The 26,175-nt window shown below is 52.0% G+C and overlaps 1 protein-coding gene across 7 annotated transcripts in view; it reads left to right on the forward strand.

Moving 5' to 3' along the window:
- GNAI2 (G protein subunit alpha i2) overlaps positions 1–26,175 on the forward strand; it is a 154,159-nt gene that overhangs the window by 114,851 nt on the left and 13,133 nt on the right. For all 7 annotated transcript variants that reach the window (XM_067561216.1, XM_067561217.1, XM_067561215.1 and 4 more), the window contains exons 5-6: positions 12,607–12,735; positions 25,417–25,546. In XM_067561216.1, the coding sequence (XP_067417317.1) occupies positions 12,607–12,735; positions 25,417–25,546 (259 nt within the window). The remainder of the gene's footprint in view (positions 1–12,606; positions 12,736–25,416; positions 25,547–26,175) is intronic.

Genomic DNA, 26,175 nt, shown 5'->3' on the forward strand with positions numbered 1-26,175 from the left:
GCACAGGATTTGCACCGGTTCAACTAAATCAGTTTAAAGAACAATTGAAATTCACCTGGGTGCATCACCCAGGCCTGTCTTGCCCCCATCCTAAACGTATGTCTGCGACACAATGCAAGCCCTGCGTTCAAACTCCGGCGGAAGTCTCTTCTGTCTCTTCTGTCTACACAGATCGCGCTAGCCCAGTGTGTAGACCAAGGTCCCAGGACTCGACGAGGGTGGAGGGTCTGAGCCTCGGTCAAGCCAGGAGCTGGGGTTTAAGCCTTTGCAGTGTAGACGCATTGATGAATTTATCCTCACAGCATCCTGAGGGTCAGTGTCATTTCCACATTACAGATGGGGTGTTAAATTGCTCAGAGAATGAAGAGACTTGCCCAAGGAGTTTGTCCTCTGTCTGTCTCTGGAATCCCAGGCCAGCACCTTAGCTGCAAGTCCAGCCTTCCTGCTGCTGATTGGTGACTGGATTTTTTTTTTTGAAAAGTTTGCATGGGAGAAATTGGCATTACACTGGCCAAGCAGAGGGCAATCCAGTGTCAGTGTGTGTAGATCCATAAATTGAATGCATGAAGAGATTTACTAAGTTAATCTTCCTAAAGGATCCATTGATCCTGTAAGGATTGGTGAAATACAGTTCAGATGTGTAGCTCTTGTAACTGATTTACTGAACGATTATTGCTGCGCGTAGACACCCAGCCTACACAGTCCACACTTCCAAAAGCGGGAGCAGATGACCCAGTACTGAATGGCCTGCTGCCTTTCTGCCCAAACTGCCAGCCCCAAATGCAGTCATCAAAAGTTGTGCCATTTACTATTGCCCTCTGGATTCCAAATATAAGAGCGGGGGGACGGGACTCAGGACTCCTAGGTTCCATTCTTGATGCTGCTGCTGACTTGCTACTGGACCTTGGGCAAGTCACTTTCATCCGTCCATGCCTGGTCTCCCCATTGGTAAAATGAGACCATCTACCTCCTTCTGGGGCGGAGAGGAGTGGTATCACGAGACTTAACCTGTGTCTGGTAGACACTGGGAGATCCCCTGAGGAAAGACCCTCTATGGGCTTGTCTACGTTCGTGTGAAAGCATGTTGGTTATAACGTTTTAATGACCGTGTGTTAAAGCTCGAGCGTAGAGAAGGGCACGTTGTTAGCTGCTGGAGGAGAATGCCAAGTTCCCCCAAGGGTTCACTGTTGACGTGGAAAAGATTTTCAATTTGGGGGGCTCAGAAGGGCACCCCACCTATGCTGTCTTCAGTACCTTCTATCTTGAACTATTTGTTACGTCTGAAGCAACAGGGCCTGTCGGTGTAGCCAGTTAAGGTCCACCTGGCTGCCATCTCGGCTTTTCACCCAGGGATTGTAGACCATTCGATCTTCGCTAACCCCATGGTCAGGCATTTCCTTAAGGGCCTGGACAGGCCATACCCTCGTGCATCAGCCGATTCCCCAATGGGACCTTTAACCTCGTGCTGTCAAGGCTGACGGGACCACCATTTGAGCCCCTAGCAACATGCTCACGCCTCTATCTTTTGTGGAAGGTAGCTTTTCTGGTGGCCATGACTGGAGCCAGGAGGGAATCTGCACTCAAGTGCACATGTCAGAGCCTCCTTACACAACTTTCTTTAAGGACAACGATCAACTTCGCCCTCAACTAATCTTCCTTCCAAAGGTGGATTCCCAATTCCATGCAAACCAGGACATATTCCTTCCGGTCTTCTAGCCATATGCCAACAGTCGGGAGCGCAGGCTGCATTCTGTGGATGTCAGGCAGGCCTTTGGTCTTCTATATTGAGAGGACAAAATCATTCAGGAAAACAACACAGCTCTTCTTAGCAATGGCAGATAGGATGCAAGGTCTCCTGGTTTCTTCTCAAAGAATTTCCTCATGGATCACATTGTATGTCAGGACATGTTATGACTTGGTGAGGGCACCTGCCCCTGCATTGACGGCTTACTCCACAAGGGCACAGGCGTCTTCGGTGGCATTCCTGGCCCAAGTCCCTGTCCAGGACGTTTTGTAGAGCAGCTACGTGGTTATCTATTCACACCTTTGCTGCACACTGTGCTATTACACAGCACGCCAGAGACCATGCTGCTTTTGGCAGAGCAGTACTACAATCTGTGGGGCTTTGAACTCCGATCCCTCCTCCAAAGGGCCAGCTGGGGAGTCACCTACTTGGAATTGACATGAGCAAGCACTCGAAGAAGAAAAGACGGTCACTAGCCTTTTGTAACGGCTGTTCTTCGAGATGTGTTGCTTATGCCCATTCCAAGACCCACCTGCCTACCCCTCTCTCGGAGCCAGCCAGGAAGAAGGAACAAAGAGCTGGGGGGTCAGCAGGGCCCTCTATATGGCGCTATGAGGGCGTGACTCCAGGGGGCACCAGAGCCGACCCGCTGGATACCACTAGGGGAAAAGCGTCCCAGTCACTGTGCATGCAGCATGCACACACCTATGCGGAATGGACATGAGCAACACATCTTGAAACAGCTACAGAGGGTTAGTAACCATTTTTTAATTCTGGTTGATGTTTATTTGCTTTCAGAAATCACAGCATTGAATTAATTCTTGTGCTTTGGGTCTCAAACCAGTCTCTGAATATTAGAGACCAGAATGAAACTTAATCTGCCCCCCCTATGTTATCTGCTACTGCAGGGCTCTGACACTTCCTCTGCAACATGTGGTACAAGCCACTGCCAGAGACAGGGTGCTGGGCTGGATGGACCTTGGTTCTGATCCATTCTGGTAATTCCTATGGTCTTATGATTTTGCTGGAGGTCTCCTTGGAGGACTGGGAAATGTATTGGGAAAGTTACTTAATTAAGATGGGTAGAGAGTGTTAAATCTTTTAACAAATAGTCCCTTCCTTCCAACTGTCTGTAGGCCATCTGAGTCAAATGGGTGGGAACAAATCCAGTTTTAAGCAGTCAGAAAAGAAAAACCAGTTTCAGTTAATCAGGCTTCATTTGCTTGGCATCTGTAATGTGATAATTCTACCGGTTCTCCACAGAGTCTTCCAGGGAAAACCAGGATGATGAGACCTGAATGTCTAACGTAAAACAAATGCAGAAGAAATAAAGCTTTTATCTGAAAAAAATCCATTCCAGTCTTTACACATCTGAGAGAGAGGGAAAGAAAGGACTCAACCCAGCTTGTTTTTAACTTTGCAGGAGATTTTAAGAGAGGAAGAGGGCACTGGAATATTGGTCCAGGAAATAGGAGTCATAACCCCTGCTCTGGCAGACACTGTGTGAGACCCTCTGTGCCTTGGTTTCCGCTTCTGTGAAATAAGGATGCTCTCTCGACCGTTGTGGATAGCTTTCAGATCTTTGGGTGCAAGGTGTTCTGTAGGGTCTAATTATTATGCATTTGTTGTTCAAGAGACACCATAGCTGCGACAAATATCTGGTAGGGCAGTTAAATCGTTTCTGTAAGCATCTCTTCAGTCAGCCTGTCTGTAAAACCAACATCATAATAATACTTAGCCTTTCTGCAGCACTCAGCATGTTCAAAGTGTTGTAATTAATATGCACATTAATGAGCTATTGCCTCAGGCTTCTAGCTAAACTTTGGCACCATCCCAGGCATGAAACAGAAATTTAGATCCTTGATGGGTCACCCTTCATGTAGCAGGATAAACAATAGTAACGACTGCTCTCTGCTGATCTGATTAAATTCATTTCCCGGCTATGTCGTTTTTTGCTTTTTGGTTTTGCATTGTGCAGGAGAAGTCTTGAAAAATCCTGTGTCTCTGTAGACTTCTGATTTAACAAGGCATTGAAGCATGCCTCTTTTAAGTGCTTGAGGAATCCTTTCGGAGGCAGTGGGTAGCTAAGTACCTTGCTGAATCGGGGCCATGTCCCGATTGCTCTCTGGATGCTTGCTCTGACTTTTCAGGGTAGACCTAGGTGCCCTTTGTGAAGCCAAATTGGGAGAGTGATGCCCAGTGAGGCTAAAATTAAACCCCCTTGAAGTCCAGTTTGGGATCCAAACTCTCACCAAACCTAGTCAAACCTGTTTCAGAAGTATTCCCTCTAGCCCTGTTTTTCCATATCTTTTGGTGAGCCCAGCACCCTTAGGTTTTGTTTACTTTCAAGGTTTTTTCCTCTTCCCCAATCTCTTTGTATATAGGCCTGTGGAACTTGCTGCCACAAGATATCAGAGACCAAGCCTGTTTTTTGGGGAGGAGGTCAGCCAGTGGTGCCCACACAGCATGCTGTTGGGATAGAACCAACGAAAGGATTGGGTCAAGGGGCACAGTGTGAGCCTTCAGACATCTGATTTCTCAGGGTTTGGAGAGGACCCACCTCGTGTCAGTTCAGTTTGATAGGAGCAAATATTGTCTCAGTGCCTTGGACTGCTCCGCTGTATCCGTTGTCTCCCGTCTTACACTCAGATTGGAAGCTTCTTGGGCCAGGGACCATCTCTTTGTTCTGTGTTTGTACAGCGCCTAGCACAGTGGGGCCCTGGTCCGTGATTGTGGTTCCTAGGTGCTATGATAACACAAATGATAAATAGCAGCCAGCATCCTGGGCAGAGTTGGGGTGAAGGGGGATGGGAGGTTGAAAGCTTCAGTTTAAAGCTTGGGTTGCAAAAGGCATTCAAATGAAGAAGTGCCTGCGAGGCAGCACCGTGGTAACCACAGGTGTTGGGCAATCAAACTGACAGTGTGGAACCTCCGCGCCTCTATTATGGCATGTGACGTCATTTCAGCCCCATCACGTATCCAGCGGGACATGCCCCACGGCCGGTTCCTGCACTGAAAAGTATTTGAGGCTTCACCTCCGGGATGAGTGGCCAGAGAGCAAAAGAGTGTCCTGGATCTGAAGGAGACATGGGGGGTAGAGAGCGAGCTTGCTGAGATCAGGAGACACCGGGAGCATTGGAGAAGGAAACTTCTCAAAGTACAGCAACCGCTTATGAGTGGACGCACCCCATAGCCCAGCTTAAGGATTCTCGTGCATTATACAAGTTAAATTCCAAAGTCTGTTCTGTAACATCTTGGTTTAAGTTACGGCTGCGTTCACTAGCAAAACCACGTTTAATATCCACGTGAGGTTCAGAGGGGTAGGTTTTAGATGTGGTGGTAGATAGGTTTTCGGTGACTCCCCATAGCACTGTTATATATATATATATATATATATATATATATATATATATATATATATATATATATATATATTGATTTGGGGTAGTGATGTCCTATGCTATTAGAGCCTCAGAGCTGTATATCTAACTGTCTACAGCAGGCAGGGACTTGGGGTAGGATCTTTTTCTCTGTTGCTAACGCGTTGAACAGGCCCTCAGCCATGCCCATGATGGGCAGCAGTATAAAGCCCCAAGGAGGAAATATGCAGGTGGTTTTTGTGCGGTGTCTAAAACGAGACCCCTTTGTGGATATGATGTGCTCTCGGTGGGCTGCCTGCTTTGTTCCGCGAGTGTTAAAATGACTCACAGGAGAAGGCCAGAGGATCATCACACTGGTCCCTGGAGGTGTATCTGCGATCAGTTCCATGCCCCTTATTGCATGCACGTGTGGGATTTCCCTTAGCAGGGTGATGCATTTCTGTGCTGCTCTTGGACCTGTGAGCAAAGGGCCAAGAATCCAGGGACTAGCTGTATTATCAAAGGCACAGGGTTAAAACCAAACTTGTTTCTCTAGATTGCCTTTGGTAGATCCTGTCTGGAATAGAACGTGTGCAATCCGAGGGGGAGGATGACACTTGCTGTGTGCAAGATGTGCCCTGGATCCCATCTAGGTGTTGGGGGTAGTACTGGTCACCATCCCATAGCATTGCCTGGGAGAGGGCGGGCAGCAAAGAAGATGCCACCCCTGAAAGACCTTAGTGATGAGACACAGTCTTACTAGCAAAGAGGAGACAGAAAGCAGGTTTCCCAGTGGTGAGAGGGGTTGGTAGAGACCAGCCATTTCTCTCTGGTGATGGTTAGAGGACAGAATTTTCTAGCCTTTTCAATGGCCTCAATCCAAATGAATGCCTTGATCTGTCCCAAGCCCAGTGAGGTCGGTTAGTATCAGCTCTTTTTTACCTATGGGAAACTGAGGCACAAGGACTTTGTGGCTTGCTTGAGGTCAGGCAGAGAATCTGTGGCAGAACCAGGAATTGACCCAGCCCAGTGTTTGCACCATCAAATCATCGTTCCTTCCTAAACACTTCCTGCCGCGAGTAAAATCCCTCTGGAATCCGTTCTGGGGGAGCATGGTGGGGCCACAATGGGAGAAGTGAGTTCCCGCGGCTCAGCTCTGATTCTGGCAGGGAAGGGGGAAAGAAGGCTCTGTCTGTAGGCAGGAAGGTTAAAACGGGGCCCGTTTTAGCTTCTGATGCTCTCTGGACTGAACACGCGTGCGCGGGCTGCTCTGATTCGTGGTGTCACCTGGGCCTGTCTGTACATAGTTTGAGAGTCATGATTTAGGGCTTGTTTTAAAAGTGCTGTGAATGTGGATGTCGAGTTCTGGCTCCAACACACAAGTACCAAAGCCACAGCCTCTGGGTTGGATCGCCAAGGCCAGGTCTACATTACAGGTACAAAGAGCAGCTTTTGCCAGCGTAGCTGCGTCCATGCTCGGCGTGTTGGTCGGGCTAGCTGTACTGGTAAAGCACGGCTAGCGGGATAGCTCCCAGCTATATAAGGCAGAGTAAGCAATTTTGCTGATGAGCGCTGCAAATAATCACCTTTGTTTTCCCAGGGCTTGTTGTTTGCACACAGCTGATAGGACAGTGACAATAAAACCAGCATCTCTTTTCATCCAGCACAAGGCAGTGACAAGCACAGGGCAAAGGCTGTTTCTTTGCATAAGCTTTTCATAGACAAGCAGGAGTCAGAGAGCCCTCCACCCTTCCTTGCTTTGTTGTGCTGGTGTTACGTAGAAAGGCCGCCTGGCCCACTGCGGGAATCTTGTAGCTCTGCGTGTGCAGGAAGGAACGCAGCGATGCTTGTGGTGATTGAGCCACTCCATGGGAGGGCTGTGATCGGAACAGAGGGACAGGCACAGTGTGTGCTGGCGGTGCCCAGGCAGTCACCCCCACACTCCTCTCCCAGCCGCCAGCATGGCTCAGGAAAAGCTCAGTTACTGTCGGGAGCAGCCGTATTGCAGGCAGATGGTTAAGAGAAGCTGGAGATCCCGAGGGGGTGGGAGTTGCACTGATCATCCTAGATATAAACACCTGGAACCTTGATGTAGCCCTAACTTCATGGTTCATTTGTTGTTCTTGATTCGTAGGACCAGAGATAGGAAGGATGGGCTAGGGGGTAGGATGTGGCAGGAAGACTTGGGATCAGTTCCTCGCTGTGCCCCAAGCTTCCTCGGCGACTGAGGTACCGTATGTACACACAGGAGCTGGGATCAGTGGGAGCTGTGTGCCTAACTCCCTTAGGTGCCTTTATCTTCCAGGCAGAGAGAGACTGTTCCTGCCTCAAAGAGCTTACCAAAGAAATAGATGAGCCAAAGGCAGGTCTCAGTCCCCCTGCCCCCTCCCTGGTGGTCCTGCTGCTCTGGTGAAACTCTTTAGCCTGCCACTTGAGAGCTTCAGTGTTGAATGTCTTTCCCCAGCTCCCGTCTCCCTCGCTGGAGGTTTGCCCTGGTGTTTAGGGCGCTGGTGGGGCGGCAAGTCCAGAAAGGAGCGGGATAGGGTGGTGCCAACAGACCACAAGACTGGGCTGCCACCGCCTTGGCAGTAATTCCCTTCGCGTTAAGTGGGGAAAGCGCTGCACCCTCCGCTCCCTTCCCAATAGGGGTCTTGGCCTGCACTGCCCCCAGCTTGGGCTGCCTTCAGCCCTACCCGCACGGCAGTTAGTCCCACGAGCTGCAGCATTCGTCATCCCTTTGTCTCAGGGGTGAGAGTGTAACACGGCAATAACCTGGCTTGCCCAGGGACGCTCGGACCCCCATGGTGCTGGAACTAGTGAATATTTCCTGTCGATGCAAAGCAGCCCACAAGCTTTAGTCTCAGGCCTAGTTGTCTCGGTGGCTTGGGGTTAATGGGCTGGTTTTGTAGCCCCCAAGCAGCTGAGATTGCTTAGAAATGGGGCTTGTCCATCCTTCAGCCAGCTAAAGAATCACTTCTGGGGCTCAGCAGCTGGAGACTCCCCAGGTGAGCAGAGGGGTCTCTGTTCTCTAACCCGCTTGTGGCTCATGCCATCCCGGCCGAGCCAGGATTCCTCACGAGTGCCAGGCCCCAAGTGGGAGAGGAAGGGCAGGGGCTTTGTGTACAAAAGGCCACGCCAGCCATACAGCTTGTGTAGCCCGAGCCCTGCCTCTGGCTTTTGCTTCCTGTTTTTGCATTGGGAGGCTGAAAGCGTTTCCGGCTGTTTTTGAGCAGCCAGCTTATTTGCATGGTGCGGTCAGGCCTGCCTTCTGCAAGGAGGAGAGTGAGCATGCTGGAGCCAAGCCCCGGCATGGGGTGAAGTGCTGGTTTTGGGCAGGGCCTGCGTCCACCCCTGCGGGGAGTTCTGGGGCCAGGAGAGTGCAGAGAACACGTGGCATCTTCCTGCAGCCACATGTGCTTCCTGGCCTGCAGATCAGAAAAAATCGGGGGCCGGATCCGCGGCTGGTGTAAACGAATAGAGCTGGAGGGTCTTCACTGCTGAGCCGAGGCCTCCCTGCCTGGCACTGGTATTTCAGGCTCCTCTTACGATCCCCTTGGCTCTTTCTCCCGCATTGTGTGTTCCCCTAGTGGGTCCTGCGGCTGGTCCCTCCCGTTCAGACGCAAAGATAACTGGCTGGGGGGCTGCTTACTGCTAGGAGCTCAGGGCATGCAGCAGCTCAGGCGGAGGCCAGGTGCACACCTGGCAAGGAGATGGTGGCTACTGGATGGTCCTGGTTGCCCCCCAGAGCGGGCCCTGTGTTGGAGGTTAGCGTTCCAGCCTTCGGTCCCTTCCGGAGGTCTAGCTTTAAATGTGATTTGCGGCAGGCTTCAGTGGCGTACCATGGGTCTTCCGTGGCTGGGGGCCAGGCCTGCATTTGCACCCCCCCCCCCCGCCTAACGTGCCCCCCACCCCCACGCAGGGCAGGAGGGGTTCTGGGGCCATCCCCCAGCTGACCCAGTGAGCGGAGGGGTGCAAATGCAGTCTTGGCTCTGCCACCCCCCTCCCCACACTAACCTGCCACATGGCGCCCGCCTCCCCTGGCCCAGCCCAGCGCCGGCTCAGACGGGGCCAGCCTCACCCCCCAGCCTGGAGGTGGGGCGATTCAGATCGGCCCTTCATGTCTTGCGGGGGGAGGGGAGGAAGAAGCCTCCTGAGCCCCCCACCAGTCACGAAGGGCTGGCCCGGTGCCCCGCCATTCTAGCCCTGCAGCCCAGTGCTGTCTTGGAGCGGGTGTGCTGGGTCGGCCCTTCACAAGGCATGGGGGGCGCTGGAGGGGCTGGCACCCGCCCGTCCCCTGTGCATTGTGAAGGGCCAGCCCGGTGCGCGGGCCCCTCCCCCCTCCCCCCGCGCAGGCCATGACCCAGGGCCTGGCTTCCCCCGCCTGCCCTCTCGATACGCCACTGGGAGCCTTGGACGTCTTGAGTTTTCTCTGCGATGAGTCAGCAAGTTCAAAGGCCTCCCCTAGGCAGACCTGCTCTGCATGCGAATGTTTGCAGGCGGCAGGATCTCCCTGGGCCGTGCTGCTGCAGCGGCTGATCAGGAGGCGAGGCCTTTCACGGGCTCCTTGGTGTGGGGCCTAACCTTGAGACTTGTTCCTCAAGTCTCTGCTGGGGGCACGACCCCATCTTGCCACGAGAGCTACTGGAGCGAGACGAGACTTCCATTCCCCAGCGTTACCTCCCAAGGGAGGGGAAGGGATATTAATTAGCATAGCGGGAAGATGAGGAGCTGTCCCGAAGGGTAGGTGTCGCTCTGATTTCCCCAGAGATAGCTGTGCATTGTGTAAATTACCGTGTAATAACTGTGCTGGGGAGTCACCTGCCGGTCCCCAGCCAGCCCTAACGTTTGGCCTGCTCCCTTTTGTTCTCTGTGACGAGGGGAATCTGTCAAGCTCAAAGCTTAGCGTGGCTCTCGCCAGATTAGCCAGTTGCAAATTCCCTGATTAGCACGGTTCTAATTTGCTTAAAGGATGCCTGTTTGCAATAACCCAATTAAATGAGTGAGCTGGGGCAACTTAAACGTCTCGCTGACCTATCAGGCGGTGTCAGCAGGCAGGATTTCTGCATGCATGACTGAGTGTTCAAAGGTGCTGCTGCTCTGATACTGCTTTTGTAGACTGCTTCCTGGGGCTTTCTAGACTCTGAGTACATAGTAACCGCCAATGCTACCGGTCCCTAGCGGCTTCGAAGGTGAGAGAAAGGACTGGCTCTGAAGTTGGCTTGGCTCGCTGAGATGTGCAGAGCTGATCCTGCTGCGGGCTCTGATTTGTGCACAGCACCACACCGGTCTGGAGCCTTTGCTTTAAAACTCCACAATGCCAGACTGCCAAGCTGTGACAGCACGCCTGCTTCTTCCTCGTCACCTCCTTGGGGACTATCAGGGCTTCCCGACAGGTGTAAGCTGCTGTCCTACCTGTCAGATCTCTTGGCTTGATGCCATCTTCACGGGCAGCGGATATCTTCATCAATCCATGTGCAGGTCTCAGCTGGCAGAGCAGGTGCTGAGCTAGGTTTATGCCATGGACTGCTCTGTCCTGGAAAGATCAGGACTCTAAACCGTGACTTACTCTAAATGTAGCAACCGACCTTTGGTTGGGATCCCCAAAGAGCACGGCATCGCCCTTCCCCATGATACAGAGGGTCTGTCTGTCTGCTACGGTCAGGGGGTGAGATTGCAGCACGTGTAGATCTAGCTAGCGCAAGTATCAATCGCAGGGAAGCTGCAGCAGCATGGACTGCTGCATAGGTTCTCCCCGTATGCCCAGGACCCCTATACATCCTTGCGTGGCCCCTGCCCAGACTGCTGCAACGCCACAACTGTTCCTCGGGCTAGCTTTGGTCAGAGCTGGCGCAGGTCCGTCTACGTATGCTGCAGCCACGCCTCCCATTGCGGTGTAAGCACCCCCCAGAGGTGCAACCTGGATGAATGCTCTGTCTTGATCTGAGCAGCCTGCATGCAGGGCACGCCAGGGCCTGTGGATTCAGCCCATGCCATCTCTGTGGTAAAGAGAAATGTTGGGGGGCGGGGAGGGGGCAGTGCCTCTGTACTGACAAAAGTTCTTGTGTCAGGCACAGATGCTGCAGGACTTGAATGGATCAAGGGTTTGAGCTGGAGTGCCAGGGTCATGCTTAGTTAAAGGCTTAGTCTGCAGGCCGTGAGCGGTACAAGATCGTCACTCAGGGTATTTTACTAAAGAATCAAAGCCGCTCTTTGCCTGTTGTCAGCCCATCTCCTAGCTCCTCCCACAGGCCCATGCCCGGCTGTGTGCTGCATGCAGCGCAGGCCCTGTGAAGTCCATCGCATGGCCCACCAGTGAGGGCTGTGTGCCAGCGGCGAAGGGGTAGGGAGGTTTGCTGATCATCCCCAGCTGGCAGTGGAGGCAGCGTTGCCCCATCACGGTATTTCTGCCTTGGGCTGCAGCATTGCCGCCCCCTCTCCTCCCTGGCCCCTCCCTCTTCCTCCCAGGATGCAGGGGTTTGTGTTTTTGACTATAAATGGCACGCAGCCATCAATTGTTTCCGCTCTCTGTGTGGTTTGTTGCCATAGTGATAAATACTTTCCTTTCTCCGTTTTTCCCTGAACGCAGCACTGCATCAATGCAGCTCCGTGGCTGCAATTAGCTGGGAATGGGGTGGGAGAAAACAGCCCTGCCCAGGCCCCAGACAGAATCTGCACCCCCCTCCCACCCCGAAAAGCTTCAGTTCTGCCCAGGCACCACACTGTGCCCCCTGTGACAAGGAAAGCCGTAAGGGTGGCAGGTACACGCTGCAGGGCAGAGCGACACAGTAAGGGGGCAAAAGACCCCCTCCCTCACACAGATGGCTTGCTTTGAGAACAATGCCGCCGTGGTGCTTGGCTGGATTGTGCCAGCCACACTGCTGTGATAGCACAGAAGCCCTGAGACTGGGTTTCAGTGTGGAGCAACACCCCTCAGTTAGTGCAAGTGACTCCCACTAGTGGAAGCAGTGAGTAAAAACGCAGGGGGAGCCAACTTCAGCCTGCACCTGCAACCCCCAGCTCTAAACAGAGGCCCAGCCTAGCTGGACTACACTCCCCAGCATGCAGTGCTCCAGCTCGATTGAGGAGCCTGCTGCATTGCATGCTGGGACGTGTAGTTTCCAGGGGCCACACAGTCAAAGCTAGGGTCCCTTTCTCACCTGGCTCCCCACAGGCAGTGTGTTTGCCTGTTGGGTTGGGACTGCGTGCTCACACTAGGGAGAACGGATCTAGCTTGCTGGAATCTCGGCCTGCCTCTCTCCCCTGCTCGCTGGCCAGGAAACGGGTGTGTAGGGGACTTCATTTAACAACCATGGTGCAGCTTTACTCCCATTCTCCTGCCATATCAGTGGGTCTGAACCCCCCTGGAACCAATGCAGTGCTGTGTCCAATCTTTCTGTTTTCCCCCACAGCACTCAGTCTGCGCAGTAGCCCTGAGGGGAGAGCCCTCCGAGCCACATCCCTTGCCTGGCCTTGCTGACAGCCTCCTCTGTGTTCTCTCTGCAGCTACCTGAACGACCTGGAGAGGATAGCCAGAGGGGACTACATTCCAACCCAGCAGGATGTGCTGAGAACCAGGGTGAAGACCACGGGCATCGTAGAGACTCACTTCACCTTTAAGGACCTGCATTTCAAGTAAGTGGGAGCTGCCAAAAGTGCCGGCCCCTTCGGTTCCCCTCTCCGGGGCTCACTTGTCCTTAGCTTTCCCTAGGACACCAGCACAGCAGTTCTCAGTGTGGGGCTCTTGCAAATGCCTTGGCTTTTAACATGGCGATGCAGCCTCCAGGTCTGAGCATGTAGTGCCCTCTTTTCATCCTTGTGGACTTGGGCCAATGGGGGCATTGCATGCTGGGACCTGCAGTCCCTAAGTGGTCAGGCCTGAAAGGAAGTGTCGCTTTCATTTGCTTCCTTGCACCAAAGGTAGGGGCAGCCTGCCTCTAAGTGTGTGTCTACATTACACACTAAGCCCGGGCTCTGACTTGGGTTTGAGCCCAACTCCTCCTTCCAGTCACACGCAAATCAGTCTGACTCAGGTCAACGACCAATCAAGACTCAGGTCCTAGGACCCTGCTAGAGGGTGGGTCAGAGCCCGAGTCCTGCCGAGACTCTGGTCTGAGCCCTGTCATTTTGCAGTGTGGACGCAGCCCCGAGTCAGAAGGGCACATTAGCCTGGCTGCGGGACCCAGGCCCAGGTTTATAATGCAGGGTGGACGCTCAAGCACGGGCTTAGAAACTCGAGTCTGCAAGCCCAGGTCCCACAGACCCAGGCTTAATGTGCAGTGTAGACATGCCGTAGGCAGCAAGAGTTTGGGCCACATGTCTGTAGCTGACTCCTAATAGCCAGCCTGCCAGGAGCTAGGCTTGACTTGGCGATGCTAAATCTCGCTAAGGATTCTGCGCTAGCTGAGGCCGTCCCTCCGTTCATGTCCCACTGCAGCTGGCCTTTCGGCTGGGGAGTGAGGAGACCCATGGATCCCTCTCCCAGAGAGGGAGCTTGTAATGTTGCCGTAGCCACCGTGGTGCAGTTAAGATCAGAACCAAGCCCTGTCCCTGCCTCCAATGTCTGCTGTGGACCCTCAGCACCTGTTGGATTAGCTAATCGATGCAGCCCAGGGCTCGGGGCTCAGGTGACCCTCCAGCCAAACTAATTCTTGGAATAAATAGCTGCAACTCCATTAACATCATCAGAGCTGGGCCTGGGCTGGAGCTGGTACCTGACTTCTGTCCTAGGCTCTGCCGCTGGCCTTCTGGGTGACCTTGGCAAGTCACTTCACCTCTCCGTCCCTCAGTTTCCCCATGTGTAAATTGGGAATAATACCTGGTGGGCAGGGGGTCAAGATTGAATTCCCTGTCTACAGTGCTTTGAGATCCTCTGATTAACGGTGCTGGAGAACAGTGTAGCTAGCCATGTGTTAGTGTCACTGGCGTGTGAGAGAGGAACTGGTGTAATGGAAACACACTGAATTACTCTGCCCTTCTAAATGTCTGTATCCCTTTGCTGTAATGGAGATTGAACATGCTGCGCCCTGGCATGTGGCGTCTCGCAGGAAATCTCAGTTGAGCATTTGCTGCAGACGCTAGTGGAAATCCGTTTGGTCTCAGCCTAGTCCACACATCGCAGAATCATCCTGGAATTTGGCACAGTTGGCTTTTCAGGCAGGGGGGCTGCAGACCAGGAGTGGGGTGCATTGGCAGAGCTGGGGTACGGGGGTGTCCCAAATCTGGAATAGCAGGGGATGCTGCTGGTCAGGACAGAAATGCAGCGCGCACAGCCCTGTGCCAATGCAAGTGGGAGAGGGTGTCTGTCTATCTAACCAGTGTACTTACTTTCCTTACTCTCACAAGTGCCAGACTGTCTCTCAGAATAGGAGTTAGACATAAGCATTGGCTCCCTGTCTGTCGATACCTTATCATTCAGCTTTTAAATTTGTGGTTCCCATAGCCGAATTTCTTTCTGTTCTGAGAGGCTGCTGTGCAGCTAATCCCCCCAGCCCCGCATGAGCGTCAGCTGGGCGGGAGGGATACAGCTGCACAGCATGACGGCAGGGCTTCGGATGGCTTTCTTACTTCATTAGCACTGCAGCAAGACGGAAAGGTTTGGGGGCCAGAGGAAAAAGGCCGGCCTGTCGTTTGAAGAGGCCCAGCTTTAAGTTAACACCCCATAGAGGCACTCGCTAGCCTGTTAGAGAGAAGCCTCTAAAACCTGCAGGAAAACTAAACTCACCGTGTAATCAGCCAAGAAGGTATGGAAATGGATCTGGTGCTTCAGACACGCCCAGCTGTGGCCCAATCTCCTGCTCCCAGTGCACAGTGAAATTGTGCTTTCCAAATGCCAACCTCCGAACAGTACTGCCCACAGAGTGGGAAGAGAAGACGCTGACTTGCACACGGCAGCACTAAGGACACATGATGCAGCAGACCCACTGGCTGCTCAGCGTAGCAGGTTTCCGGCCAATACCTAAATAGCTGAGGTGGTGCCAATGTAACTCTGCCCTCGCCACTGCTGTGTCCTGTCGGAAACTGTAGTCGCTGGGGAAAATGCTCTGTCTAATGAAGGGACCACAGAGTAAAAGCGAACAAGGAGCCGTGCTGCTGCAGAGCCAACTTGCTGCCATCTGGGTATGCTCAGCTTGCCATATGACACACACAGGGAAGGCCGCCTTTGGACGAGACTAGTTTATCATGTGACAGTAGCTGGAAAGGTTCGTGCACCCTTTTCACTCTCACCATGCCCAGGCTAGTCCTGCCATTGAATATCTAGCTGGTGCTGATAGCTCCCCTGACCGTAGTATCTGCCTCACTATCTGTAAAGTCTTTATCCTCATGAGCCACCTGTTAGGCGGGGAAGTACCACTCCTGGTTTCACAGGTGAACTGTGGTAGAGAGAGACCGAATGACTTGCCCAAGGTCACCCAGGCAGTCTGTGGTTGAGCAGGGCATTGAACCGTCTCTGGTGTCCCCGCGCAGTGCCCTAACCCAGTGGCTCTCAACCATTCCTGACAACTGTACCCCTTCCGGAGTCTGATTTGTCTTGCGCGCCCCCAAGTTTCACCTCACTTAAAATCTACTTGTTTACAAAATTGGACATAAAAATACAAAAGTGTCACAGCGCATGATTACTGGGAAATGGCTGACTTTCTCATTTTTACCCTATCATTATAAAACTATAATGGAGTCTAAATTGTCCTTACATTTCAGTGTGTAGTGTATGGAGCAGTATAAACAAGTCACTGCCTGTACCAAATTTTAGTTTGTACTGACTTCGCTAGTGCTTTTTATGTAGCCTAGGCAACTATCTAGATGAGTTGGAGGACTTATCCTTGGAAGACCTCTGCGTACCCCCAGGGGTACGCATACCCTGGTTGAGAAGCAATGCCCTAACCACGGGGCCGTCCTTCCTGTCTGTGACTATAGGAATGAGAGAATGGAAAGAGAAATAAAATCAACTTCTCCATCCCTTGGGCACCCGTTCTAGTCCCCCCGCTCCTAAACTGCAGCTACAGTCAGAACAAGACTAAAAGATGGAATGTGCGTGCGTGCGCACTTTAATTAGCTAAACGAATCACGTCTAATCCCTTATGGTCACTGCTGCTGCTGGCTAAACCTGTTGGCCATTTTTATTGGGGTGACTTTAAAAACTGATGACCAGGAAGATGGCTCTCAACAAATAGCAAAACCCTGCCAGGCATTGGGTCACTGGGTCCTCATGCTCCTTCTGTTCCAGGGGACGATGGAATCGAATGGAATGAGATTACACTGGCTAGAAAAGGTGGGATCCTGAATTGACATAATCTGGTTTAGTGCCCCCCTTTGCTTCCCATCAAGAGATGGAAGCGTCAGAATCCCTTTCAGTGTGCAACTAATTGTAGCCACCTACACCATGGTGGGTACCGGGGAATGAGCCTGGACTTTGATTCCTAGCTGCCGAAACCCGTGCTAGATGATTGAACGGAGAGTGTGATCCCCTTCCCTTTAGTTGGGAGTATGTTGTGAGCATGTTGTGAGTATGTTGTTATCTTCATTAGGACCAGTAAGAGAATGGGGGGTGTGCACCACTGCTGGGCCAGTGGTTTTACCAAAGCTTGTATGTATCCCTCGCAACAGGAGGGAATCTTCACCTCCGTGACTTAAGGCTGGTCCCCGCTGAAAAGTTACATCGGCATAGCTACGTGACTCGGATGTAAAACATCCACACCCTGGAGAGACACAGTTAAGCTGATTTAGCCCCCGGTGTAGACAGCACTAGGTCTGCGGAAGAATGCGTCTATTCACCTAGCTACCACCTCCTGGGGAGGATTGGATTTTCAGTTGCCTTGTGCTTTCAGGTTCCTCCTCCTCCAGGAAAGAGTCTGTCTAGAAGCCAAACACAGCGCGGTCTTACCGGAGCGTTGGACTGAGCTGTGATTGACATGGCAAAGTTGCAACTTGTACCACTTCTCTGTAATGTCTGTCCAACCCTTCCTCCGTTGTGTGCTCGTGAGGAGAGGCCGAAGGCACTGTACTGTCCTGAGAGTCGCGTACCAGATCCCTGTGATAAACGACTGGTTTGTACTTTGCTACTTTTAGAGATCACTTTTCTACCTGCTGCTGGCCAGTGACAGGGAGCCTGGGTGTAGAGAAATCAGCCAGAGAAACAGCTTTGAGAAAATGCAGGTGATTTTTTCCCTCTCCTGATGTAGTTTAAAATGCAGTTAGGGTCAGAATTGCTTGTGAAAATGACTCAGGGTGGTTGCACATTAATTCTTTCTCAGTGACTTTTCCAGATCAGATGTTCTTGGTTTACAAACCAACCTGATGCTGCTAATTCCCAGTGCCCATCAACTCCACCCAAGATCTGAAAAGCCAGCTGGGTTGTTCTCACCTTTTCCATCCCTGCAGTCAAGACTTGGCAGAGAATTCTGTGGGTGGTGCACAGTCCAGAATACAGTCCAGTTTGCTCTTCTATTAGGTGAGCTCTGCAGGGCTGACAGGAAAGTGGTATAGTAGGTCGCTGAGCATTGATGCCACACTGAATGGTCACAGTTTGGGCCCGGCTTGTTACCAAACTAAGAGAAAATCCTCAAATAACCTAGTCAGAATTATACAGTGTTCTTGTAGCCATGTTGGTCCCAGGGTCCGAGAGAGACAGCGTGGGAGAGGTAATATCTTTTATCAGACCAACTTCTGTTGTTGCGAGAGACAAGCTTTTGAGCTACACAGAGCGCTCGAATATCCTAGGACCACCATATTCTAAGGGGCCAGCCAAGGCGAAGTGACTTATTTAACATCCCTACAGCCATAGACAAAAACCGGGGGTTAGTGTAGATGTAGTGCAGTGTAGATTGTTGTAATAAGCCATAAAGCCAGTGTTTTATTAAGACCATATATTTAGTATCTAGCAAAGTTATGAATTTAAGCTTCCAGGCTTGCCTTTTGAAGGTGCTGTGCAGGTTTCCTTTGAGGATTAGGACTGAGAGGTCAGGTATGGAGTGATTGTTTTGTGGAAAGTGTTCATGGTCCACACATGCCAGCGTGGGTTAGTCTTTAATCATTTTTCTGTGTGAGACACTAAAAATCAGGGTCTTAATAAAGACACTGGATTTATGGTTTATTACAATAATCTGTCGTCCACTAACCCCTCTTTTTGTCCTGTGATTACAGGGGTACTTACAGGCTACTTCATTTTGAATAATCCCTTAGCACATAGTTTAGTTTAAGTAGTTAAAATATCTGTTTGATCTTGTATTTAGCTGTGACGCTCCTTGTACCTTTCCCAGACCTGAAGAAAAGCTCTATGTGGCTCGCAAGCTTTTCTCTCGCATGAACAGAAGTTGGTCCAATAAAAGATACTCACCCACCGTCTCCCTTAGAATATGTGTTAATGACGCACGCCAAACAATCTGTTCCACCTTGTGTTTAGCTGTGACACCGAGTACCTTTCCAGAGCTGAAGAAGAGCTCTGTGTAGCTCGAAAGCTTGTCTCTTTCACCAGCAGAACGTGGTCCAAGCGAAGACATTACCTCCCCCACCGTGTCTCACTAGTAGAAATTAGTCACCCATCTTGAGTCCTCCGTGCCAAGATATCAGTGCTGGTCCTGGACCATCCGCTGATGAGCAGCTGGACTTCCCAGAGGGCTCATGGTGCACAGCCAAGAAAATAAATTCAGATGTTCCGCCTCCAAAAACCAGCATGGGTGGGTGGATCAAGGTTTGCCCAATATAGGGGAGCTCAGTCAGTGTAAGATGGTAGTGGCTTTGAGCTTTTATGGGAATATTGGTGCTTAAACCCATTAAGTTACAAAAGAGTCGGCTATAATTTCTTCCCAGCCTCCTCACCCCCATGGAAATGTCACGAAACATGATGAATGCTCCAAAATACTTAATTGGGGCTAGGTAGAATGAGCATCTGTGGAGTGCCAGGAGATGGCACTAAGCCAGAGGGCTACCCCAGAGCACACTGCAATAGGACTGTGTGGTGGCGAAGATGGAGCCGCTTTTCACTGAGATGCCCTGATGATTTCACGCAATGTCTTCCGGCCGGACCCTGCATGTTTACACATTCCTGGCATGCTAGGCTTCCTCTCCCCGGTTGTCTCCGAGCTGGAATTCTGTGTCTGCTTCCTAGCATTGTTGAACAGATTGCTCTGCCTGCCCAGCCCATTGGAAAAGACCCTTCTCAGCAGGCTGTGTACCCCTGCCTACTGCGATGGCAGGTGGCCAGTGGGAGGATCTGGGTTTCAGCAGTAATGAAATTCTTGCTGGCTGATTAGAGAGAAGTTTGGTAACTCCAGCGTCCCACATTTCGCAAGTTTGGTGCATTGCAATAATTTCCAGTGTGCAGATCCACAAACTATTTGACTAAATCCCCTCCAACAGCAAACTGTTGGTGATCCACCACTTCCATACAAAGGCCTAGCTTCCCTACTCCATTTTTCCAGGGACCTCATGCATGATCACCCAGGTTAACAGCAGCCATGCCTGATGTTACCCAATAGCTGTTAGGTGGCAGCTGTACAAATGGTTCTACAATGTGAACTTGTCCTTTTGCCATCAGTGGCTGTGTTGAAGAACCTAGAAATGTTTGGGGGAGGAGCAAAATCCTATTGATGTCTCGGCATCTGTGATGGTACTCAGGGGGTAGCCTCTTTTCTAGAGGCAGATGTAGCCAGCAGCGGTCCTGTCTCCCGTGCCTTCATAACTGCTGCAAGCTCTGGCCTCTTCCCTGTATTTTTACAGGCCCTCGAGGCTCTTACATGAAGCCATTGAGGGAAAGGCATGGAAGGGGTCAAATGAATTCAATCCCATTTTTCTGACCTAAATGAAAATCACATGCTTGCCTCAGCCCTCACAAGGCTAGGGAGCCCTCCTGCCTTTGCTGAGCAGGGTCACATCAGTTGATGTGGTCACGGCAGGACTCATCCTGGGCCTGTTCATGTCCTGCCCTAACAGCAGACCTTAGTAATTAGGAGCCCGGTGGAGCGGAGTGGTGGAAACTGACATGATTAATGCAGCGGCCGGCCGCTCTGCCAATCCATTACTTTCCGCAGCCAGGGCTGCGAGAAGAGGGAGCACGTGCGCGGCGGCTGGGGTTGGGAAGGGAGCTCAGGCATGGCTTGGATAGAGGGTGCCGTCCCTTCTTGGTGTTTTACCCAAGTACCGGCCCTTGCATGACATAACTGGGCATCCCCTCCTCAGTGCTGGGTAAGAACACAATGTTTCCTGCTGGAGTCTGCCTCAGGCCCGGCTCAGGGCAGCAGGGGAAGCTATGTCTCTCCTATCTTATGTCCCATTGGGAGGTTTGTGATTGGATAGGGTGACTCAACTCTCCAAAGGGCCCTGCTTGGGAAAGGGAAGGCGGCCTGGGGTCCCCAGTTCATGTCTTGCTTATTCCACAAGTCAAAGGGTGGGAGTAAACACTGGCTCGGCTGGCTCACCTGGGGATCGGAGAGTCAACCTGGGTCGCTCCATGTCGTGCATGCTCATATAGGCCCTTTAGAGATGTGGATGCAGCCTGCGTCTGCGCGGTAGTCTGGGCACCCTACAGTTTTATTGCTCCGGCGGGCCTGTGAGCAAGGTGAGAGTTAGCCAGGGGGTATGCTAAGAGACTGGTCCTAGGCCTCACTGCAGAGAGAAGGAAAATGGGAGGGAGGCTCCTAGCAGTTAAAGGTGGCATATGGGATATAGACCAGGACTTCTTGGCTACTCCTCATCCAAGCCAGAATGGTCTACAGCATCCTTTGTCCTCTCCAAAGAGCTTCTATGGCAGGACGATGCCCACATAAGTGCCTCTCACAGCTCCTTGGGCCACTCACAGCAACACTGGAAATATGGTACATCTAATAAACCTTGACTCCCCAAATCACAGCTCCCAAAATCATTGAGACCACCCCAGTCGACACACCAACTTGGATAAGGCCACGTGACCAGCTCAGACTTTCTGGGCGCCCTGAAAGCCGGCAGCCTGCCAGATTGTCGACGCTGCTGCATTTCCAGCGTAGACACAGCCTAAAGTCCTTGCTCTCATCAGACGCAGGCAAGCTACATAACATGAGCTGACGACGTATGGGTTGTATCCCGAAGCTCATCCCACAGACCCCCACCCACAATGCTCAGGCCAGGCCTGCATGCCTTGGCACCAACCTGCATGGACAGGGCACCAATTTATTTTTGTATTGCACTGTGGTAGTACCTAGCAGTCCCAGTCATAGACCAAGGTGCCCAGCGTGTCAGGTGCTGTACAAAAACAGACCCTTCCTCAGAGAGTTTACGGCCTGGGGAGTGGGGTGCTTGTCCCAAATGCTGGGGCGCTTCTGGCCCTCTGCAATTCCTCCCTGCACCTCGTTGCTCCAGAGCCTTTAATTAGATTCCATTAAGTTCAGCTCCAGACTGGACTTCCAAGGGGGGCTGTGAAATCCCTGTCACTGGAGGGTTTTAACAACAGGTTGGACGAACACCTGCCAGGGCTGGTCTAGGTTGACTTGGTCCTGCCTCAGCCCAGGGGACTGGACTAGATGATGTTCCGAGGTCCCTTCCAGCCCAACATTTCTAGGATTCTGTGACCCACTGGGGTGGAGAGGACATGACAGCTGCGGGCTCACTAACGCCTCCTACAGCTATCGACTGGAAATACTGCTTGGGCGTCAGTTGTGGTCCTGCTGCAGTGCTCAGAGTGGCATCCTGCAGCGTGTAACTTTCCTTCCTTCCTGGGGCATAACCAACAAGGGACCTGCAGCTCCCTGGCGAGTGTCGTCTGGAGGAGGGTGATGGCTGACTCCAGAGACGATGCCCATGTGCTGTACACGGGGTTCTTTGCAGAGCAGAGCATCACTGATAAACTGTCGGGATAAGGCTGCTGGGCCAATCATTCGTTATCCAGCCTTCGACATGAAGTTAAGCAAGCAGCCCTCGCTCAGCCATGCTCCTGAGTGAGACAGCACAGCACCTCCTGCTGGCACATCTTAGGTATCCAGTGTATGTTGGAGGGAAGGGTGTGTGTGGAGATAGAGAGAAGCTGATCTCCTCTTGAGGGATTGTGTGAGAGGCCAGGAGGTAGCACTGGCCCTGTGATACATTCCCCATTTAAAAAGCCAGCTGGACTAATTGAGCAGTAAGTCATGATGAGACAGCCCTCTCCAGTCAGGACCACTTAATGGGCTGCTGCCTGCCCAGCCAAGCCCTGGGATTGGGCTGTTAGTGCTACTCAAACAGTGTGCTTTAACCTCAGTTGTTTGTGGTGGTGTAAACATGTTGGTTCCAGGATATAAGAGAGACAAGGGGGAGAGGGGAGGTCATATCTTTTATTGAACGGCCTTCTGTCGCTGAGAGAGACAAGCTTTTGAGCGACCCAGAGGTCTTCTAGCTCCGTGTTTCTTGAAAGCATGTTTCTTTCACTGGCAGAAGTTGGTCCAGTAAAAGATATTACTTCACCCACCTCATTTTAAGCTAAGGTAATTTACGAGTGAAACGAGCAAGTGTTTGCTGAAGAGAAAAGCCGCCAAGCACTCAAGCTGGCAGCTGTTGCAGCTATAACGTGGTGCAGTCATCATAAGATGTCTCTTTTTTTAATTCTGGGGGTGAAGAGTTTCGAAACTAGGGGAGAAGCTAAGCTATTTGGATATAATAATCTAGACAGATTTACTCTTCCTTCTATCTGATCTGCAGCGAAGCTTCCTCTCCTTGGCAATCGTTGCATTGCCCTGGAGATATTATTATCCAGCTGCCTGGATTTCACAGTGGGTGAAAGTGCTAGGGGGAAATCACAAATTCTGAGGGGAACATTAATTCTGTGCAAACTCTGCATTGCGCTGATGGTGCAGCATTCCAGCACGCGTAGTGAATGTGCTTTAATGATGTATGAAAAAGGCCTGGAAGGGTTTTTAATAATTGCATTGGCTTGTTTTTGACCTCAGAAATTCAGCTTTTCTCTAGCCTGTTCTTTATTTTGGGGAGTCTCTGCAGGTGTCTAGAGAGCAGGTTGACGCATGGCTGATGTGTCTCAGAAAGGTACGCTGGTGTAACCAAACTGATCGGTGTCCATTTTGGGCTCTCACCGGTTCAGCTGAGTCCAAGGCACTGTTTTAATCCCAGCGTGGCAAGTTTAATCCTTGTCTCCACACAGTCTGCCCACTGAGTTAGCAAAATCTGTGCAACTCCCGTAGTGTGTACTCTCTTAAATCAGCTCGGTCTACACTAAAAAGTTAAGTTGACCTAGTTACGTTGCTCAGGACTGCAAAAAATCCTCATCCTTGAGAGACAGTTAAGCTGACCTAACCCTTGGTGTAGACAGTACTACGTCAACAGAACAATTCTTCCACCGACCTAGTCACTGCCTCTTGGGGAGGTAGCGGTAGGAGAACACCTCCCGTCACTAGAGCACTACAGTGGCACAGCCTGAGTCAATTACAAACTGGCTTAAACTAAAGGGATTTGGTTTGAAATGAGACCTGTAAGTACACCAGTACCACTCTGTGTGTAATCCAGACCTAACGTGCTTGAGTTTAGATGTGATCAGGTCCTTGCTGTACGCACAGGAAACGGTGCTGTCATTATCTGATCACACACAACATTTTGCAATCTGAGTGCTTTCTGCACATTAACTAAGGAAGCCATCCCACGCCCCAGTCGGATGAGTGAGTTTGATCATCCCCATTTCACAAATGGGGGAACTGAGGCACAGCAAACCGAGGCGACAGGCCCAGCAGCACCCAGCATCTCAGCAGCAGAGCCGGGAATAAAACTCCAGAGCTCCCAACTCCCGCCCATCTCCGCTGACGCCAAGGGGAAGCATTGCCAGTGCGAGTTAACGTTCAGAGCACTGGCTTTATATCAGCAGGGCGGTAATCCCCCTCAGCTCTCGCATGTTGTGCTGTGCAGCATTCTAATCCTATTTAGCTTGACAGCAATATGTACAACGAGCGTAATCTGCTTCCAGGTCTTGTATTTCCTTTGTATAGCTGTCTGAACGCCTCAGCCTTTGCTTCCAAGCGCTTGTCAACGGCCTCTTCCCAGTGATCCATCTTTGTTTGCCACAGCGCACTCCCTGCTTGTCTACAGCTTGTGGGAACACCTGCCGCAAGGCATAGGGGCTATAAGGGAAGAGGCAAGCTTACGCTTCCCAGTAAGGGAGGAAGTAGTTTAAATGACTTTTCTGTGAGGCCTTGTCTTGTCCTGGGAAAAAGGGTTTGTTCTTAAATCAGGTTAGCGAACATGAGGTAAAGCTGTAGAGAAGGCAAAGCAGTTTGTGGTTTCTGCAGGTTGAGATAAAGACTGTGGAGCAGCCTAGGATTTACTGTGACCTGCTAACTTGTGTGCAAATTGCAAACAGCCTTGTCTTCACTGGGAATGTAACTCGTTAGCTAACTCGAGTTAAGAACACACTTCGTGCCCCTCCCCCCCAGTGAAGGTGCATTTTTATCCCCAAGTTAAATGTCAAGTGTTAGCATCCTAGTCTATGTCGCCGCTGCCCGGGTGATTGGCACCTGGTCTGAGCCCCCGGGGTTAACCTAGCCTGGGGGTGAACGTCCCCACCCCAGAGCCCCACCCGTGTTACTGCGTCCTCACTGTTTCTGCACTGCCAGTGTATGTCCGAGGACACACCTCTGTGCTGAGCTGCTCTATGGGTTTTTTCCCAGTCAGTCATGTCAGTTGTAGACGAACTGGTCTGTCCTTGGCAAGGAATCGTGGGGAGGGCACAGGATCCATACCCCAACTTTAGAGCCATCTGGACCACCAGCTGGCTCCAGGCTTAGTTAGACATTGTAGCGTGCTCAGGGCCGAAATGCAGCTGCCACTCTAATGTCCAACTTGCTGCTGAGGCAGGAGTTTGCAGGCCTAGTAGAGAGAGAACTACTTCGGCCTGGCCAAGAGAACGGCAGCTTATCTTTTGATCGGCAGCTGAGCCGGTGCCAGCGCCACATAAATAACACTTCAGAGACAGCAAAGGGGTTTGTAAGTAACGGGCACAAACAACTCTCAACAATAAGGACTTTCCTCTCCTTTTCTGAGCATCCCAAGGCAGCCTGCAGACTCCTAGGCCCCGATCCTCAGAGGGAATTACGTGCTGAACTCCTTTTAGGATCTGGGCCAAATTGAGCCTCTCAATTCTGGGAGGTTAAACTGACAGCTGGGGAAACTAAGGCACATGGAGGCAATGGGACCTGCCGGGGCGTCACAGCCAGTTGGCAGCAGAGCCGAGTGGCTCCCAGTCTGAAGCGCTAGCTGGTTCTCGCACTGTGGGCTGGGGGGTCGTTGATCGGGCTGAGGTCCTCCTGGCCCCATCTGGGCAGAGGGTGGCACTGGAGTTCCCATGCTATAGTGACGCTGGGTGTTCGCTTGCAGGATGTTTGACGTGGGCGGCCAGAGGTCGGAGAGGAAGAAGTGGATCCATTGTTTCGAGGGCGTGACAGCCATTATCTTCTGCGTGGCTCTCAGCGCCTACGACCTGGTTCTGGCTGAGGACGAGGAGATGGTAAGGAAGGGGGAGGGGCTGATCCAGCCCTGCATCACTCTGAGCTAGTCTGAAAGGCATGAACTGGAGGGTCCATGGGATGGGTGTCTCTGGTCCAATCTGTGCATGTTCCCCGGGAAGGGGGTTTGCCACCCTGGCACTCCAATCTCCTTCCTATTCCCAGGTGCCCCCACCCCCCGACTACCATTGCACCATGCCTCCTACACGGGAGAGAAAAAAGAGGTGCCTGCAGCTTCAATGGGTTCAGGAGCGAGATCATTAGCCATCGTCTGTGGCAGAAGAGAGCAGTGGGTTGTTTGCGTCCCAGCAGTGGCGTACCGTGGGTCTCGGGCACTAGGGGGCCAATACTTGGATTTGTCCGTCCCCCTCCCACTCCGTTAGTGGGAGCTCCCTGCTGTTGGCTCTGGTCCCTGCGGCTCCCTCATTGCACCCAGCGTAGGAGTGAAGGGGCCGGGAGCCCTCGGCTGCCGGCAAGCCTGAGCTGGGGTTGGCGCAGCCACTGGGTCCTGGCTGCCTGCGATAGCTGGGGGCAGCTCCTCCAAACAGGGCTCATGGGCCCCCCTTCCCCCCCAATTACCCTCCCCCAGTACGCCACTGCTCCCAGCCACCTGATCCATGCCAAAGCCTTT

The sequence above is a fragment of the Emydura macquarii genome, unplaced genomic scaffold (assembly GCF_026122565.2).
Source record: "Emydura macquarii macquarii isolate MOO-44397 ecotype Brisbane River unplaced genomic scaffold, CSIRO-AGI_Emac_v2 contig_2369, whole genome shotgun sequence".
Taxonomy (NCBI): Eukaryota; Metazoa; Chordata; order Testudines; family Chelidae; genus Emydura; species Emydura macquarii.